The 20293-nt window shown below is 32.1% G+C and overlaps 1 protein-coding gene across 1 annotated transcript; it reads left to right on the top strand.

Moving 5' to 3' along the window:
* The first annotated feature begins 6825 nt into the window (after window positions 1-6825).
* Window positions 6826-7684, top strand: LOC104433117 (glutathione S-transferase U19). Its single transcript, XM_010045769.3, has 2 exons — window positions 6826-7157; window positions 7240-7684. Exons 1-2 carry the CDS (start codon window positions 6840-6842, stop codon window positions 7582-7584), a joined length of 663 nt encoding a protein of 220 aa, XP_010044071.2. The 5' UTR covers window positions 6826-6839; the 3' UTR covers window positions 7585-7684.
* The last annotated feature ends 12609 nt before the right edge of the window (window positions 7685-20293 follow it).

The raw sequence follows: 20293 nt of genomic DNA, 5'->3' as shown, positions 1-20293 counted from the left end.
CTAGAGGTGGCCGACTCATGCATTCCCCCAACCTGGCAACCACTGGTGCATGCGTGGCATGTGCCTACATGAGCAATTCCCATTTTGCACTCGCCACTTTTCTCAACATTACGATTTTGCCCCTATCGGTTGATTTTATGATTATGTCGTTTGTTTTTTTGTTAATATTACTATTTTACCCCTCAGTTGACCTATTGGCCTGACCCGATCATCTGTTGATCATTGACCAGGGTTGATTGACCATTGACCAATTGTTGACCGACCGTGGACTCTTGCCCCCTCCCCCAAAAAAAAAGAGAGCAGAAAATGTGTTTTTCAATTGTATTCATATTGGATTATGTGTAATCCTTTTTTGTTCTGCATTTGTTGCAGGAACAATGATGCATTTTGTACACACGCTTATATTCGTGAGAACAGATGATTAGAAGGCAATTCTTAAGGGGTTAATAGTGGAATTAGCTAATGATCGATGGAGTGACGGTGATACAGTGACACGTGTGGTCAGGATCAACGAGATGATACAAGGAATCATCTAGAATGGTCACCTTATGCTGGATATTGAGAAAGTGCTAGCCCTAATGAACACTCTTTTATCTGAGTGGCAAGCAGTGTTAGATCGCCTATAGGAAATCAACATGGTTTTGGATTATAAGAAGCTTGCAGTGGCTTTTATGAGGGAATACTATAGGATATAGGCAATGAAGACTTCAACCCTCGAGTTGAATGTAACTTAGCGCAGAATGAATGTGCCTTGGAGGAGCCTTAAGGATCTTCAAGGGTTTTTTTCGTGGTTGCCTAATGTGCCTTTAGAATTCTCCGAGGAATTTTCTAAGAGATTAGAATAGTTTTTTTTTTTTTTCATGTTTATGAGATAGTTGAATATCTTTGAATTTATTTATTCATTATTTTTCTTAAATTGGTTTGAGATATCTTAGGTGTAAATATTTCTTTCATGTTGACGTTGATATCTTTCTACTGGACATATTGCTTGGTGTAAATGGCATATTTAGTTAATGAAATTATATTGTTATTTGCTATTGTAAATTATTATTTTAATTTACAATTATTCATGGGAAGTTCAAGAAAGTTTTAGTGACTTTAGTGAACTTATTTTTGATAATTTCAAATTATGAGTTTTGGCTAATGATTGAAAACACGATGGCCTTTTGACTCTAAAGTCTTATTTGATCTTATTCATTAAAATGATTAGTTTATGTAAAATAGATACTTAAATGTTAATAATTCGTGCAAATATATCTGAAATGTTCAGATATAATGGCTTCAACTTCTAAGAATATAGTTGCTGAACTAGACAAAGAAGATCAATTGAATGGCAAGAACTAAGATATATTGAATATGAAAATTCAATACGTGCTAGAAAAGAAAAAAAAAACATCAGAAGCTCTAAACTAGGTTATGGAAGAACTTGAGGATGCCATGCGCCACCTTGAGCTGGCAAAGGTCCGCCTCCCAATGGCTAAGTTGGAAATAAATATTTATTATGGTGGTTCTAGCCCACGAGATGCTTCAAACTCCAAGCATAAGCGTCTTGGTTTGTTCAAAATTTGAAAATGCAAGGGAGTGAGCCCTTCAAGTAAGAAACCAAGAGTTGTTCAACATGAGAGATGAAAGCATCCTCATGTGAAGAGAATGTTAAGGGTGAAGTGCTACAACTACAGTAAGAAAGGTCACTATACTCGTGATTGTGGCAAGCCTAAGAAGATAAATACCTATTATATTCTTGAGAGCTTAAACTCTATATTTTTAGCTGAATCTAATATTTTGTGAATTGTAGATTCAGGAGCAATAAACCATATAGCGAATAATAGGAAATATCTTCATAGAGTTTTGATGAGTTCTTACTGAAATGAAATGAATCTATGTAGGGAACAATTCCATAAATGAAATAAAATGGATAGCACTTGCTAATTAAATATGTGTAGTGGACACACTTTATTCTTACAATATATATTATATACTCCAAAAATTCGTCAGAATTTAGTATCTGTGTTAGAATTTGTTAAACTTGGTTTTAGTTTAAACTTTCATAATAGTAATGTTGATTTGTATTTGGATACAAATTACTTTGGTTGTGATTACTTTTTAGATGGTATTATTGCGTTAGATATTGACTATAGTAATGCCAATGTTTATTATTCATTTTTCACGTCTTCTAATTCGTATGATAATGATGTGAATGTATAACATGCTAGATTTAGTCATATTTGCCAACAACGAATAAATAGATTAGCCAAAGAGAGCTTGTTGGACAATATTAAAAAAAAAAATCAATTTACTCATATGTGAGCATTATCTAGTAAAAAAAATGACAATGAAACCATTTAAAAAAGATATGAGAACTGAATTTATTTTGTATTTAATTCATTTTGACATATGTGGTCTATTAAATGTGAGAGCAAAGAATTAGCTGTATATTTCATCATGTTCATAGATGATTATACTCGATTAAGATATGTTTATTTAATTTCTCATAAATCTGAAGCATGAAATTATTTTAAGAAGTTTATGAGCTCAGTAGAAAATCAACTAGATAAGAAAATAAAAAAATTAAGATCCAATCGAGGTTGAGGATATCTATCTAATGAGTTCAAAAATTTATATAATAAAAAAGGAATAGAAAATAATTATCTATTATCTATACTCATCAATAAAATAGTGTTACGGAAAGGAGAAAGAACCCTACTAAAAATGGTTAGGCCCATGATAACGCATACTAATTTACCCATCACCTTTTGAGGTGACGCTTTATTAACTGTTGTGTATATACTTAATCGTGTGTCTTCCAAATCAATTATTTATACTATGTATGAGTTATGGACATGTACAAAATCTGACTTAATTTTTCTTAAACCATGGAGTTACACTACTTGAACTCACGAGCTATCTCACGGGGGTGGGAAATTGGGTCATCGAGTTTTATAAAATACTCAGAATACTTGAAATAGTATGTGTTTATAGATGAGCAGGTTAATGAGAGTATAACTGAATTCGAATCACAGGCTGTCACATTCTTAGAGAATGAATTTCCTAAAAGTGGCGAAATATGTGAGAACTACTCTCTATTTGAAACTTTAGATCAAAATAATGAACTTAATGGAGTTCATCCAAGTGGATGTAATGTGAGAAGTGATGAATTAAATTCAACTCAGTCTCAGTTATAACCACTTAATGAGAATATATTGTCATCATTTAATCTGAGTGAAAGCATAATGAAAAATAATGTGCAAAATGTATAATCTCCCGTACGGCGGACAACCGCGAAAGTATTCTTCATCGACGTTTTGATATTGAAGGAAAAACTTTCATGATTGCTTCACAAGATGAAAATGAGCCAATGAATGTAAATGAGGTTCTAAATTGTCCTAATAAGAAAAAATGGATACGTGCAATGGAAGAAGAAATGGAGTTAATAAAGTCAAATCATGTTTAGGAACTAGTTGATCTTCTAAAAGGACGCAAAACTATTAGGAACAAGTCGGTTCTCAAAACAAAGCATAAAAATGATGGCTCAATAGAGAGATATAAGGCTCGCATTGTGACAAAAAGATATAATCAATAAGAAAGAACTGATTATGAAAAAACATTTTCTTCTATAATGAGATTTACCTCAATTTCCCTTATTCTAGCAATAGTGGCTAGTATGAATCTTGAACTACACCAAATAAATGTAAAGATTGTTTTTCTCAATGGAGAATTAGAAAAAGAAATTTATATGGAGCAACTCATTGGTTTTATTTCAAAAAGTCAAGAATAAAATGTATATTGACTTTTGAGATCAACATATGATCTTAAGCAGTCATTGAGATAATGGTATATATATTTTCATAATACCATAATGGCATATGATTTTATAATGATTGCTGAGGATAATTGTGTATATGTAAAATATCCAAATATCAATTTGTGATCATATTATTATATGTTAATAATATACTGATTACCATAAGCAATATAGAGTTTGTTAATATTGTTAAGAGTTGATTATATTCTAATTTTGAGATGAAAGACATGAATGAGGCTACATATATTTTTGGAGTTAAAATTTTAAGAAATCGTTCGGAGAGATCATTATTTTTTTCGCAAGAGACATATATAAATAAGGTTCTTGAATGATTTCATATGCAAGACTATAAATCTATAGATACTCTAAATTGCAAAAGATGAAAGATTGAGTCATAGACTATGTCCAAAGACTACAAGATAAGAAACAAATGCAATGTGTTCTTTTTGCTAGTACTATTGGAAGTTTAATATATGTTATGATGTGTATAAGATCTAACATATATTTTACAGTTGGAATGGTAAGTAGGTACCAATTCAATCCAAGTCAACCACATTGGATGGCTGTCAAAAGAATACTAAGGTATCTAAAGAGAACTGCTGACTATTCGTTAAGTTATCAAAAGAAAAGATCTACAACTTGAAGGCAACTTAGATACCGATTGGAAATGAGATTTATATGAAAGGAAACATACCTTTAGATTTGTTTTCTTATTGAATAATAGTGTTATATCTTGGAGTAGTAAGAAGTAAATTTGTATAATCTTTTCCACGATGAAAGCCAAGTTCGTGGCATTATCAATAACTATATAAGAGGGCGTTTGGCTTAAGAGATTTTTTTTTTTTTATTTAGGCGTAGTTAAGGATACTACAAATTCATTGTTGGTTAACTACGATAGCCAAGTAAAGATAACGTACACCAAGAATCCGAAATATCATGACAAGACCAAACAAATAGATACAAAGTATAATTTTGTCATATATATAGTTGCACAAAAATATATGAACTTGTTTTTACCAATATATATATAGAGTACATATCTACGTATATAATTATAGTAGATCCCATGACAAAATTAATACCTAGAGATGTATTTTTTTTCTCATGTAAAATCTCTAGGATTGCATAGGGGCTAATGTACGGAATATTGTAATTTCCCAATTATTGAATTTAATGAAATTGTCTTTCATTATTAATGCCTATGAGTTTTTGTTTGACGTTTATATATCTTAATACTTAGTACATTATATATCAAGAAAATATGTTGGACAAATAAGATATTAGCTTACTCACATGAGTAATCGTTTTTATTTACCGTGTGATAAATAAAGATAAGAATTTTTTTAAAAAAACTTCTTATCTATGTGATAATTGAAAGCTCAACCTTAAAATATAGATATTATCTTAACTGTGTTAAGATAATGACATAATATTTATTATATCCGAAAGTAAAATAACCCACATATTTTACTTTATTTGTCTTTGATATTAAATGTGAGTTCTAATGGATTCTTTGAAAGAATGGATACATGAACTAAAGTTAGATATTACGTATGTCTAAACTATTATTTGTACAGTATTGAAAGTGAAAACATATGCTCCATGAGAAAGGAGTTAATATTGTAATATGTATTTCATACTACATATGCATGAAACGACCAATAAGAGTGGTCGAAGTTTTGATATCAACTTTTATACCATGTGAGACTCTTGAGAAAAAAGTTCCTCAATTAAGTATTCTCATGACTCTTACTTGTTCTTAAGATTTCTATTTAATGTTTTTTATCTTAGAATATTGGCAATGATTATGAATTGATTCGATCTAATTGGACATTTCTAGAAAAACAAGTTAAACTGAAATTGATAGTTTGAAGGAAAGAGGAAGATCGAGTTTGAGATATGACATTCTAGTTTTGTCTTCACTGGTCGATCAATTATGATTAGTTTGGGATAATCATAATTATAATATATAATATATATTATAATTAAAAAAAAAGATTGAGAGAGATATAAATGTGATTGATCGATTTAGGATATTGCATACTATATCTACTCAAAAATGAAATGCTCAATTTGAGTTGTTATATATTCATAATAGATGTATAACAACGAGCTCTTGAAATATGCTAGTCATACAGATTATTTACTAATATAAACGTTGTAGAAAGGATGTTCAGCCCATTATGTGCTAGTGGGAGACGATGATTTTTATTTATAAAGCATGTTAGGCCAAAACCTAGCTCGTTCACCCATGTTGGGCCAAAACTCGGCCCATAAGGGAAGGACTCATAACAATTAATGAGAAATTTTGCTATTTGATATAGCTAGGTTAAGGTAACATATAATGCATTTTGTTCATGTAAGTTATCATATTTTTGTTTGGCAATAATGAGCCATGTCTTGAGTTTTAAATGTATAATGTTGAAGTTTGATATGGACTTTGGGTATGGTTTGAGGCTGCATCCTTCAGGTGGAAGGATGTCCGTGTCACCTCCATCCATGTAGGACTTGGGGTGTGACAATTATGATCTTCAAATTTATTTTATTCAAGCTTCATTATGATTCACATTGAAGAGTATCTGAATTTGCAAATATTTCATGCACTCGTTATGGACCTAAATTTGTAATAAACTCAATACGTCATATCATATTCGTTGTGGACTATTCTATCTAGATATTTCCGTTAAAGTAAAATTTGTAATGAACTTATATGGTTATAATAATTTATCTTTGCGCCATAAAAGTACGATTTATTACAGCTTTACGAGAAAGAACAAGCGACCACCAATATAAATAATAGTAATTATAATATGATAGCAATACATGTCTCGTTCATGCGACACCTAATCCATTATCTAATCGGCCGGACTGGAACTGTCAGTAACGCGAGCAATGACGGTATTCAGCGGCCTCTCAAACATCGCATCGACAGAAAAAAGTCAACTCAATGTTCTCTTCCCGCTACATAAGTGGCTCATGCTTTTAGCCTCACTTCACCATAAAAAAGCTTTCTTGTGTGCAGATTACCAAAGTTTCAATGGCAGAGGAAGTGATATTGTTGGACTTCTGGCCGAGTCCGTTCGGGATGAGGACCAGGATCGCCCTCAGAGAGAAGGGCGTGCACTTTGATCAGAGGGAGGAGGAACTTCTCAGCAACAAGAGCCCCCTTCTCTTGCAGATGAACCCAGTCCACAAGAAAATCCCCATCCTCATCCATAATGGCAAGCCGATTTGCGAGTCCCACATCATCGTCCAGTACATCGACGAGACCTGGGGTCCCGAGTCCCCTCTCTTGCCTTCTGATCCTCATGAGCGTGCCCGTGCCAGGTTCTGGGCCGACTACGTGGACAACAAGGTAAGACGGACAGCACCCAATCTTTGGATCGTTTTCTTGGTAAGTGTACTTAACATCAAAGTGACATGACATGACGGTGCAGATATTTCCTGCAGGGCTGATGGTGTGGTGGTCGACGGGGGAGGCCCAGGAGGCGGGGAAGAATGATTTCATCGAGGGCTTGAAGCTGTTGGAGGGAGAGCTTGGGGACAGGGCTTACTTTGGAGGTGAGAGGTTTGGGTTTGTGGATGTGTCGCTAATGCCATTCTATTGCTGGTTCTATGCTGTGGAGACATTCACCAGTTGTAGCATCGAGGATGAGTGCCCCAAGTTGGTGGGATGGGCCAAGCGGTGCATGCAGAGGGAAAGCGTGGCCAAATCGTTGCCCGACCAGCACAGGGTCTATGACTTCATGGCGGAGGTCAGGAAGAAACTTCAGGTGCAGTAACAACGCCATGGACTCATTATGGTCATTTCGTGACCGTTTTGTTCACAACTCCTCGCCTTTGGACGAGGATTAGCTTCTTTTTTTTTTTTTCCTCCCTCATTTTCATGATTTCCTTCTTGTATTTGAGTGTTTTTGGATCAGCTAAATAAACTATAGAGACCATTTCATGAATTCCATTTACATTATGTGTTGCGTTATTTGCATGCATGTACCTCAAGTAAGTGATAGAAATCGATCAATTCCGTCTCAATCATATGACATTTTGATTAGGGGTGGGCAACTGAATTAGTTGAAATTAGGAACCAAATGGACTAGCCTTAGCCGGCTGGTTCCAAGCATGTTCATCGGGGACCAGTTTGGATCTTGGTTCCCAACTTTAAACCAGTCAATTCTTGGGTACCCAATTCAAGGTAGGTTCTTGGTGCATTTGATTTAAAATCAGTTCAAAATTATATCCTACTGAGTCAATTAATTGAGAAATTTTCATTAATGGGATTGAGTATGAGTTCACCCTTTTGCGTGCGGGAACAGAGACCCAAACATAATTAATTTGGCACATACATGAATAACTAAAGAGAAACGAATGTCAACTGGACTTGATGCGACCTCCCACCAAAAGGTGGGGATTAGTTTTAGAGATGTTACTCGAAAGACAGTCCAAATAGTCCATCAAATCAAATGATTCTAAGAATCCAAAATAGTCTTTTAACTAGGACGTGGGCTCACTAAAGCCCATATCTCGTGTGACGCTAAACATTTCATTTTAGAAATCTTTAATAATATAATATTTTTAGGATTCACTGCTAGCCATTTGGGGTTAGCTAAAAAGCAATCAAGATGCGGGAGAGTTGTTTCAATTCTTGTCCAACTAGGATTTATAAGTTTTGGGATTTGTTTACACTAATGATCCTATTAGTGCTCTTTCGGTATGTTATCTTAGTGGCTATTCACTCTTGATTACTATTTATGTCCTAAAGGCATTAATTCACTAAGTGAGCAAGCAAATGTTTTTGTAGGGTTTATTATGACTATGTATCCTAATCATTCTAGAGAGAGAAATTAACATGGAAAGCATTGAAATGACTTTGAAGTAAACAATCAAATATTGACAGATGAAAACCCAATACAAGTTGGGCAAAAAGTACATGGCCTTGTTATGAGCCACGGGACATGATCCTTCATAACTTTGACATTAGAGACCAATCCTTGCTCCTAAAATTGAGTTAGATTAGAGCGTGCCTAATTCTAATTGTTTTGTTACACGACTAGACTAGCCTAACCTAAACTAACCATTATTAAAGAAGATGATCGTGAGTCTAATTAGTTTTTACTCACTAAACTAGAGTAAAACTTACACTAGTTTGATTATTAAAACCTAAGTTTATTAACCAAGTTGGCTTGATTAACACTAAACTAGATTAACGACCCTAATACTAGACACCTCCTTGAGCTGCCTCCGTAAGTTGCCCTTCTTTATTGACTGCCGCCTTTATCTTGTCGGCCACTAGTTGTCAATTACTAATTTGAAATCAACTCATATAAAACTCAAAGCAAGCATCGACAGGTTCACACAATTTATGATCAACCAAAAATCAAGGTCCATGCAATTCGATTATCCCCATCACTCCTAATTGATGAAAGGATTTATTAATTAAGGTTAATGATAATTAACACCTACTTGCGTTCGCAAAGTAGTAGGCTAACATCATTAACCCTAAACTGAATTCTAAACCCTACCTAAAGAAATTGCTGAAGAATATGCATACACAAAATGGAAAAGAAATGGAAGCATCCATGAGTAAGGACAATTAAACACTTAAATTTAAGCACACAAATCAGCTAGTGTTCAACCAAGCAAAAGCATGTATTACACTAAGAAAACAAGACGTGGCCTTTTCCTAACCAAATTTCTAATTTATTTTTTTATTTTTTTTTTTATTTTATTGATCTGATAAGATGGACTTGGACCGAGCCCTTGGACCGGACCAGAAGAAGGGCTGAACCTGGGCTAAGCCCAGTTCAGCCTAGGCCCCCGTAAAATGCTGAATTGCATATTAGGCCCAACTTCTTAATCGGTAAAGCCCAAACCCCTTGGGCTTAATTACACTACAACAGGACCAAGCTGAAGGCTTAATTACCTTTTTTAGCCAGCCCAAAGCCCTAAAATGAAGCCTGAGCTAAATTCACGGCTTAACTTCTATTTCGCCAAGCCCAAGCCCGAATCTCCCGAAAACCTTTAGCCGACCTCTCCTCCAACGAGGCCTGCATTCAGGCGGCCAGCCTCCAACGCTGATGACCCTGAGTTTTACCGATGACATCTTTCGTCAACCCCCAGAACGCTGCTCTTCGGCGAATAAGAAGATGCTTGGCCCATCACAAGAACGCTGCGCTCCCGCGACCAAGACGACGCTTGACCATCACTAGAACGGTGGCCATCAACTACCAACTCCTAACGTCATCATACAGTGACCAAACCTACCATAGCCAATCAGACGACCATGGAAAATGGCCAACATGCGAGTTAGAAGGACAAATCCACAAAGTTACCCACGGAACTATGACTCTAGAGAGCGAGGCGATTTGTTGACTCACCATTAATCCTTGATGAACACCACCGAGATGATGAACATGGAAATATGACATACAAAGCAAAGATGGCAATGAAAATCCACAAAACCATGCGTAATGACCAACAAATCAATCGATGAAATGCAAGCATGTTAAGGAATTCTCGGACTAGACAAAATAGGCCCTATTGTCATGGGTTCGCCTTATGGTCATCTTGTAAAACACACGATGAGCATCAATTGAGTGTAAATGTTAGATTATTTTGATAGTCTTAAATTTTTAAAAAATTGCTTACCTCTTGTAAAACAATAAAGCTACATTTTGTTGTCAAGATTTCTAATCGGAATAGGATTGGATATGATATAATATAAAATCTTGAGATTTTTTTATAGCCTATCAATTATTTGGTGAATCGCAGTATTAAAGTTGAATATGTTCACATCATATCATGTATATATATTTTTTTATATAAACGTCATATCATTATAAATGAACCTAAATGTTTCGGAGATGAAAATCTCTTGTAACACTATTCCTTAATTTATTTTTATTTTATTTTCCTCTTTTTTATATTGTTTTCTTTATTATTTCTTTTTTCCCCTTTCATCATTCTTTAATAAAATTTTAACAAATAGTAAACTGTACTAACATACCTAAAATACAAAAATACCTAACCTATGTAATAAATATAAATATTTAATTATAGATTGAATGTTTATTGTAAGATAGAATTAAAGTTGAATGTATAAATTAAAATAGGATTAATTAAAATTATATATATTTATTTTTAATTTTTAATTTCTTAAATTAGAATTCAAATATTATTTATATTGAAATATAATTTCAATTTTGTTAATTTAATAAATTTGTTATTTGAGAAAAATAACTTTCCTATTATAGACATTAGAAATCATATCCACATTTATTCCACATCTCCCATGAGATAATTTTATTCTGTCTATATCTAATTTATATCCGACTTTATTATGTCCTGAGTGAGTATCAAACGTAGGATAGGATAAATCATATCATATCCCAAAATTTATCTCGAATGCTAAACGCAACCTAAGATAAATGACCAAGAATATAGGTTGAATCACCAGCACTTAATGGATGAATATACAACTCGATAATGGTCTAAATTTGGTCCCAAGGAAAATATACTTGTTTCACAATGCATATGCCAATATGTCTCTTGTAGATAGCAGATCATGGGAATTTTTTTTTCCTTCCCATAATGTGAAAGAGATGGCAGGAGTCACAAATAAGATGTTGGGAAGTTACAAATAAAAACTCCTCTGACCTTTCCCTATCATGGGTGAAAATTACTTCCACCTTTGCCCATCATGGGTGAAAACTGCTCATAATGAAACATCTTCGACTCAAATATGTTGGGTTTGATAATGCCCTGTCAAGAATATGTAAGGCATTCCACATTCATTTATTTTAGTAGTAAGTCATGTGGACAATCAATGAGTATACCTATATTTGGAAGCTCAAACTATGCACCTATTAGGGAAAAAAAATAATGTCTCGCAATGCCTTAAACATATTTTGCTATATTAGTCTAAATATACATATCTCTTAAAGACTATACTTAACTATTCTTAAATCACCATGTATCCATAATTATATTTGAAGTCACATAAGGAGATATAATTGGTCGACTAGTTGATACATAGTAGATGTAAAACAACAATAGCCTATTTTTTCGCACTTATGTCTCTCGCTTTCAGAATAATTACTTTCCTAAACATGTCCCATAAAGCAATGTTTATCTATGACAGCCGGTAACATGCTCATGTAGCAATATTGATATGTTACTTTGATAACATAGTCAAAAGTCATATAGGACACAAATTGAGGATAATTAATTTATAAATTACCTCAAGGACTCATATGAAGAGTAAATATGAATTATTTCACTCATCTCTCTTATTAATCACATAAAGCACATGTAGTATGAGTTACATTTCAATAACATTTGTTTGTTTGTACTAGACTCATAACAAATTGTATTAATTGATAAAACATCAATTCATCAATGAAAATAAACAAATACAATTCATATATGTACATATACACAATTCAATGATCCTAAACAATATCACATAGTATATTCTATGCAATCCTAGAGACATCATGTGGGTCAACAACGTGTCTCTAGAAATAGGTTGAGGATGTGTTTGGTAATAGTCCTATTCCAAGGAACAATTTCTTTTTGGAATTTTTTTTTCTATTTTTATTTTCTGGAACAATTTCTAAGTAAAAGAATGCGTTTGGTAACTACAAAAAAAATTATATTCTAAGAATAGAAAAAGAATAGCAATGCGTTTGGTATAACCCACTTTTTTTTTTTTTAAAAACATAGAATTTATTTTAATTTTTCAAATAATTTTTTTTTAGATTTTTCTTTTTTCCCTCTCTTCTTCTTTTTCTTCCTCCTCGTCTAGCTGGCACAATTGGCAACCTACAACTAGTAGCAGGAGGTGGGTGGCAGTGAACAACGAAGGAAGAAAAAGAAAAAAAAAGAAAGAAAACTACTTATTTCTAGAAATTGTTTCTAGTAACAAGAAGTTACTTTTTTTTTTCTAATTTTTGTATTTGTTTTAAATTTATTCCTTGGTTACTTTTCTATTTTTGGGAGTAGAAAAATTAGTTAATGTTATTAAATGAATTTATGTTCTTTTTTTGTTTTAGAGAATAAAAGAACAAAAAGAAGAAGAAGAGAAATTGGAGTATTACCAGGCGCATCCTTAATGAATGGATCAACAACTATTCTATTTGTATAAATATATTGTAAGATAATTTCTTTTTGCATTATTGAAATTATTTTTATATCAATGTGCTTTGTTCGACATGATATCTAGAATCTTTTACATTGATAATAACTACCTAATTATCACAATAAATTGTCGCTAGTCATGGAATGTTAATGACAATGGCTAAATTTTTTGAGAATCAATTTGGCTATACTACTTCTTGCACTACAACAAAGCATGTAATAAATTCAACCTCCATAGTAAATAGAGCTATGCATGTCTTTTTCTCACTACTACAAGAGATTACAATTTGATTAAGCAAAATTCTTACCTAATTAGTGTTTGAGTAACCCGATAAACATAAATTGTTTCTTTGATAACAAAGTTGATATTCCATTGTGCCTCTTAATATTTTAGGATCCTCTCAACTACTTTCCAATATACATTTCCTAGATTTGACTGGTATCGACTCACTAATCACACGACATAACAAATATTGAGTCAAGTATACATCATAGCATACATCAAGCAATTGAATGCATTAAAGTAATAAATTATTTACATTCTTTCTTTTCTTCTAGAATCTTAGGACACATCTTAGAATTTAGGTCTTCGTCTTGTATGATAGGAGTATTAATGGGATTACAATGCTGTATGATAATCCGTTCAAGAATATTTATAATATAATATTATTATGAGAGAGCAAGAAGTTTTCTTGAACGATTTCTTATAAGTAGCCTCTTCGATGTCTTTCATTTCAAAATTAGAGGATAACCATTATTTTATGATGATAACCGAACTTTTATTATTCTTAGCTAATAGAATATCATCAATATAAAGTGATAAAATCATAAATTTATCCTCGGATTGCTTAATATATACTCAATTATCTTCTTTAATCATCATCAATTCAAAAAAAGTTATGACTCAATGAAAACGAAAGTGTCATTGTCTATATGATTGCTTAAGGCCATATATGGTCATTGAAGCTTGCAAACCTTACACCCCTTCTTACTTTTAGCTATGAATCCTACCAGTTGTTTCATATGGATTTCATCATTTAGTTCTCTATTGAGAAATGTTGCATTTACATTCATTTGATGAAATTCTCAATCCAAATTCGTGATAATAACCGAGGTAAGGATATGAATGCAAAACTTACAATTGGTAAAAAGATTTCATTATATTATATATCCTCTTATTGTGTATAATTTCGCCATAAGGTAAAATTTATATTTTTTTAACAAATCCATTCACCCTACGCTTGATCTTGAGAATTCATTTATTCCCAATTACCTCGTGCTCAAGTGGTAGATCAACCAAGTTCTAGACATAATTTATTCTCGTAGACTTCATTTCATAATCTTAAGCTTTGCTTCATTCTTTTCTATAAGGAGATGAGAAAGTCTCTTTGACGGTCTAACGCTTGCATCGTCACATAAAGCAATCATAAATACTTATGTTTCAATCTCAAACTGATAATGAGGAATATTTATATGATTAATTTTATATAACTGAACTTCTTTTAAAATCAATTTACTAGGCAATGCGATATTCCCACTAGATTTTGTATATCGAAGTAAATTTTCATTTCCCTCAATATTATTGAGTATTTTTTATCAGGATCTTCTATCTTATATAATTATAAGTCTTCATCAATCTTATCTCTACTAGAAAAATTGTTCTCCAAGAATATGACATCTCAGACTCCATTTCAATCACACTTCAATAAACTTGTTCCCTTGTAAACATATACCCTTTGGATCATTCAAAGTATCTAATGAAGATACATTTATTCCCTTTAGGACCTAAATTTCCATATTTATGAGAAGAATTATGAACATATGCTATAGACCCCAAGGTCATAGATTGATTAAATTTGATTTTCTACTAGTCCAAAATTTATAAGGAGTGAAAGTGATTGACTTAAAAGGCACATGATTAAGTATATATGTATTAATCAATAATGCATCTCCTTATATGAGATAGGTAGATTTTCTTGTACCATTATAGACTTAACCACTTTCAATAGGGTTTTATTCATTTTTTTCAACAACATTTTGTTGCAAAGTCGTAGGAATAGCCAAACGTCTTACAAGATCCTTTTCATCATAAAGAAATTTGAATTGTTTAGATAGAGGCTTACATGTATGGTAAGTTTTTAATGTTTTTATTATATTGTCTAACTAATTCTCAACAAAACTCATATGTTGTTTAAAGCACTCTAATGCTTTTGACTTATGGGATATTAGAAAAAACAATCAAAAAGTGTAAAGTTGTTTGTGGAAGTGATGAAATATGGCCCTCACATGTAATGGACCACAAATGTTAGAATGTTCAAGTTGCATTGAAAGTTCAGCTTTGGTTCTTTTAACATTAGTTTTCTAGTTGTTTTTCCTACTAGACAATGCTCACATATAGGTAGATCAATTTTAGTGAGTGACCTTAAAAATCCTTTTTTAGCTAATCCTTTCATTACTTCTAACCCAATATGACCTAATTTAGCATGCCACACATTTGAAGCAATATTTACATTACAGGAAGATGCAATTAAGAAAAACAACCATCAACATTAATATTAAACACGTTATAATCAATGTATAAACCATTCAGTATATAATCAAAACCATAATAAACTGTTCCAAACTTAATATCAACACAGTAGTTACCATGAAAATTTAAATCATAACTTAAGCCTAGAACAACTATATAAACCAAGTTCTGCCAACTATCAAGAGCATAAAGGACGTCATGTTAAAATAAAGTTCAACCATAACGTAAGTATAATTTACAAGTATGGATACCCTTCACTTCAATTCTAGAGTTATTTCCAATATATATATCCATTTGATTTTAAATTGTATTCGACGATATTTTACAAATGCTCATTGGTATCTAACTACATGATCTGTTACTATGGAGTTTACTGTTCACATTGGATGAGATTCAGTAAGCATAATAGCGCTAGAAACAAAAGTATTAAACAACATAATGGAACAATTTTATATTTCATTCAAGCTCAGTGCAATCACGAGCGAAGTGATCCAACATACCACAATTGTATCAATTCGTCTCGGCATTATCCCTCTTTCTAGTTCGTTTCTTGCATCAAAAGGTTTTGGTTTTCTTGGATGCTTGACCAGTCTCCTTCCCTGTATTGTTGAATTTATGGTTCCTCTTGTGATTGAAGGCTAATACTTTTTGCAAACTAGTTTTAGAACAATAAGCATGTGTAGAAGATCAAGCATCCTTTAGACAATCATCCTCTAACTCCAAATGGCGTGCTATATCATCAAAAGTTATGCAATCATCATCATGTGTCCTATTGATTTTCATATGCTCTTAACATTTGGAAAAAGACCTGATAATAACCTGAATTTGCTATTCATCGATTAAGGTATGGCATGTTGTCTTCAGCTCTCATATCATATTTGACATCTCCAGAAAATACTACCTCGTAGTATGACTTTGTCGATTTTGATAGGTGTCAAACTTGAGAGTGAACCTCCTCAATTTTGTGGTAGACGTACCTCCAAACTAATCTTTCAAGACAACCTAATTTCTTCAACATTATCGAAACCTTCAAACTCAAATATGAGATCATCCTGTATATAACTCAATAACATGATGTGAGCAATGTTATTTTTTTTGTCTCCAAGTTGATAAGCTTCTTCATTTCTTTTGTGCTGAGCAGAAGTTTCTTGCTCAAGTTCAACCATGGTATGGTTGAGGGTTTCCAAAACCTCTTACTCTTTAATATGTACTAAATCTTTCAATGCCAAAAGTTAAAATTGCTACCATTTAGTTTCTCACCATTGTTGAGGCTAGCCATGATGATCTTAAATGATGAAGCCATAATCAATGACAACTACACATTGACACAATAAATGTAGACTTAATACTAGCACATTTTTCACATTAACACTTTTTCTTTTTTTTGCAGCAACAACAAACTAAAGTAATGATAAATTGATAAAAGATGCCAAATCAAAAATTCACTATGTTCCCAATCATCTTTGTATTATAATTATCTTACTATCATAAATTTTGTTCAATTTGCGCAAAACTTAGGTTCTAAAACATGACAAATAAATATTTAAAGACATCATGAAATAATCGCATTCTATTAAATATACTAAGTTACGTTTAAAAAAATAAACCACGTCTGTTATAGGCTACCACATCTAATTTCAAACCATAAAATTAAGGGTGTAAAAACTTGCCATTAAACTCTATCGAGCAATCAAGAAATCACATATCTCATATTTAACACTCCTAACAAGTTTAAATATGAATTTCAAATCATGCTCAAATAATACTAGTGCTAGGAAACAACCAACATCGCTCCGATACCAATGTTAGATTATTTTAAATAGTCTAAATTCTCAAAATTGACTTACCTCTTGTAGAACAACAAGAGAATTGCCCAGAAATACAGGTTGAATCACCATCATTTAATGGATCAATTTACAACTCCCCAATGGTATACATATGATCACTAGGAAAATATTCTTATTCCACAACGCAAATGTCAATTACCTTCTTAAAGCAACAACAGAGGCCTTCATACAATTAATTTTTTATTCTATATCATCTTTTTAGAGGAGAACATACACCTCTTATAGATAGTAGATCGTAAGATATATATATATATTTTTTTTTAACTTCCCATAATGTGAATGAAATGGTGGGAAGTTAAAAGATAAAAAATAAATAAACTTCTCCCACCGCTCCCCATCATAAGCAAAAACTACTTCCACTTCTATCCATCATGGACAAAAATTGTTGGGAAAATGTTAGATTATATGAAAAAAAAAAAAACAAGAATTGGTGGAATCTATTGAAAAAGATGAGAATAATAAGATTAATTGTCTGATTTGTGTAAGTAATGTCCTTAAGGATAATTTTGCTCTTTAGAGTATTAAACTTGTTATGAGAGGCTTTAGAGGGTATCCTCCCAAGAAACAATATAGTTTCTTCTTTATTCCACACTGAATAATAGAAAGAATAAGAACAACGTTATGTGTATAACCCAGCAAGGAAAAAAATTAAAAGAAAAGGAAAATTTTCTTTTTAATTCAATGTCTCTCTTTTTTAATGTGATTTGAAGCTTTAGTTTATATTTAGATATAAGAGAGAGCCATTAGGAAACCATTTTGATAATTATTGAAGAAGATGGCCATTGTATAGCCATTATAAAATAATGAAGAGTTTATAAAGATATAAATCAAACATTATAAAGCCATTAGAAAATCGTTATATGGCCGTTGCAAAACCATTACAAAAAGGATGGCTTTTATGGTGGTCATAACTTCTCAAAAATATTTCAAAACTATTGAAATATCCAACAATCCCCACATATTTCAAAAGTTTTGAAAAGAAAAATTAGAATAATGTTGGATTATTGCAACAAAATGTATCGAAATTGGTGCTTGTTAAACTATGAATGAACCCTAGAAAGAACGAAATATAATTCATGAAATTATTGGTGAAATTGAAACTTCTATGAATCAAGAATTTCTTTTGTGAATTATAATTTTTACTAATTACATAACACTCCCACACATTTGGTAGTTCAACGCTAGTGTTTAGTTTTTTCATAAGTGCTCTTCAAATTATCACCAATAATTCTCGTAAGAGTAGCCCCACTCTACATTATATAGGTGATTTCATCAAGTGTATTTTGCAATTTAATACACTACCTATAAAAGCTAGGGGATTCATTAAGAGCTTAGCTTAGCCTCTTTTTCTTTGCAATTTTGTATAATTCTCTCCTTAGCAAGGACAATAATTTTTAATAGGGTATCACTAGATCAACAAGTAACTTGTTATTACCCATATTAACCTAATTCATAAAATTGTCAACCACATAGATTGGGTTACCATCACCATTAATTTTCTTCAATTGGCTTAAGTCCTATTCCCTTAGATGTATAGGTAGGGGATTGACCAAATTTATTTCTGACTTCATATAATATAATAAATTGACATGATTTCATCTTTAAGCAACTGCTTTACCATGTCATCCCTCAATCAAATGTGTCTATTTTTACCATTGAAAATCATTTTATATAATGGTTTTTGCCACTTGGCAATCACAATGGCTAGACACAAAAAGTGTCAATTTATTCCCAAAGGAAAATCTGCTAAGAGTTTCTCAACTACTTAGCCTCATTTTTAGATATGAATGTGAAAAGAATTTTTCATTTCCTCAAGAACTCGAGTAGTTTTCAAATTACCAAAAAATAATAATAGTTACTTCTCCTTTCCCTACTAGAATGTAGTAGGATTTTGTGAGGTGAGGGTAGCCTCAAAGATTATATATAGAGTGGGTTGACTTCTCCCAAGTGATGTGAGATTTCATTCTGAAGGGGCTTAACATACACCAGATCCATATATATCTAGTAACACCTAAGTCTACCACGTATTCTTTCACATTTGGCCATAATATTGGCTTGAGAAATGATCGCAACAATTAAACCAAGTTAATGTTCAGTTTAGTAGGATTGTCATTTCCCTTATAATTTTTATTTCAACTAGTTTCCTTGTTACAGCACCTCCACCAAAGGTGAACACATATCCTATAGTGAATTTTATCTCACTAAATATGAGATCCAATTAGTATCATTGTACCTTTCTAATATAATGAGAAATCCACTATATAAATGTCAGAGATCAGTTGGCAATCATCCTTTAAGAAAGTGTTTCATAAAATACATCAAACTTATTTAATTTAGATTTACTCTTGGCTACGGGTGCAAAGAAAAGACGGCAATTCCATCTCCATGGCAATTAACTAATGGTATTTTCATTCCCAATGTAAAAAGCCAATCAAGTCTTTAACTATTATCATGTGTGAATGGACATTCAACATAAATTGACAAAGTAAATATTCCCAGAAAAAAACATTTTTTCACATCATCACTATACCGTTGTCAAATATGTTGCTCCAAAAAAGTTAACCAGAACTCAGAAGCTAAACAAAAAATGAATAATAAATCCACATAATAACTACAATTAAGTGTAACTATGATTCTGAAAAACATCCTCTCAATATTAAATACAAATTACCAAAGAAAATCTCAACAATGCATGCTCGATGAAAATGTGTAACCAATTTCATTATGCAATAAAATGATATTTGACAACTCTATCAAAAGTCATGCGTGAAAAAAAATAAAAATAAAATCAATCATTGCAAAAGTGACATTACACTCTTCAACCCATGAATTTTGTGGCTATTATAAAGTATAAACCTATTTCACTATTTTAAACATAAGTCAAGTAGGAATCTGATAAATTCAGGAATAGGCTCACAATGTTTCACAAAAACAATGTTCATGTAAAACTCATAGCAGACTTTTACTCTTTAAGCAACA

Source organism: Eucalyptus grandis, chromosome 1 (assembly GCF_016545825.1).
Source record: "Eucalyptus grandis isolate ANBG69807.140 chromosome 1, ASM1654582v1, whole genome shotgun sequence".
In the NCBI taxonomy this organism is placed as follows: Eukaryota; Viridiplantae; Streptophyta; class Magnoliopsida; order Myrtales; family Myrtaceae; genus Eucalyptus; species Eucalyptus grandis.
Note: the sequence above shows the minus strand (reverse complement) of the source record. Positions and strands in the feature narration are given on the sequence as shown.

Excerpts from the sequence above, each read along its gene's own strand:
- LOC104433117 (XM_010045769.3), top strand. The coding sequence starts at position 6,840 with ATGGCAGAGGAAGTGATATTGTTGGACTTCTGGCCGAGTCCGTTCGGG. Across the intron at positions 7,158-7,239 it reads CCGACTACGTGGACAACAAG|ATATTTCCTGCAGGGCTGAT; the intron begins GTAAGACGGACA and ends ATGACGGTGCAG.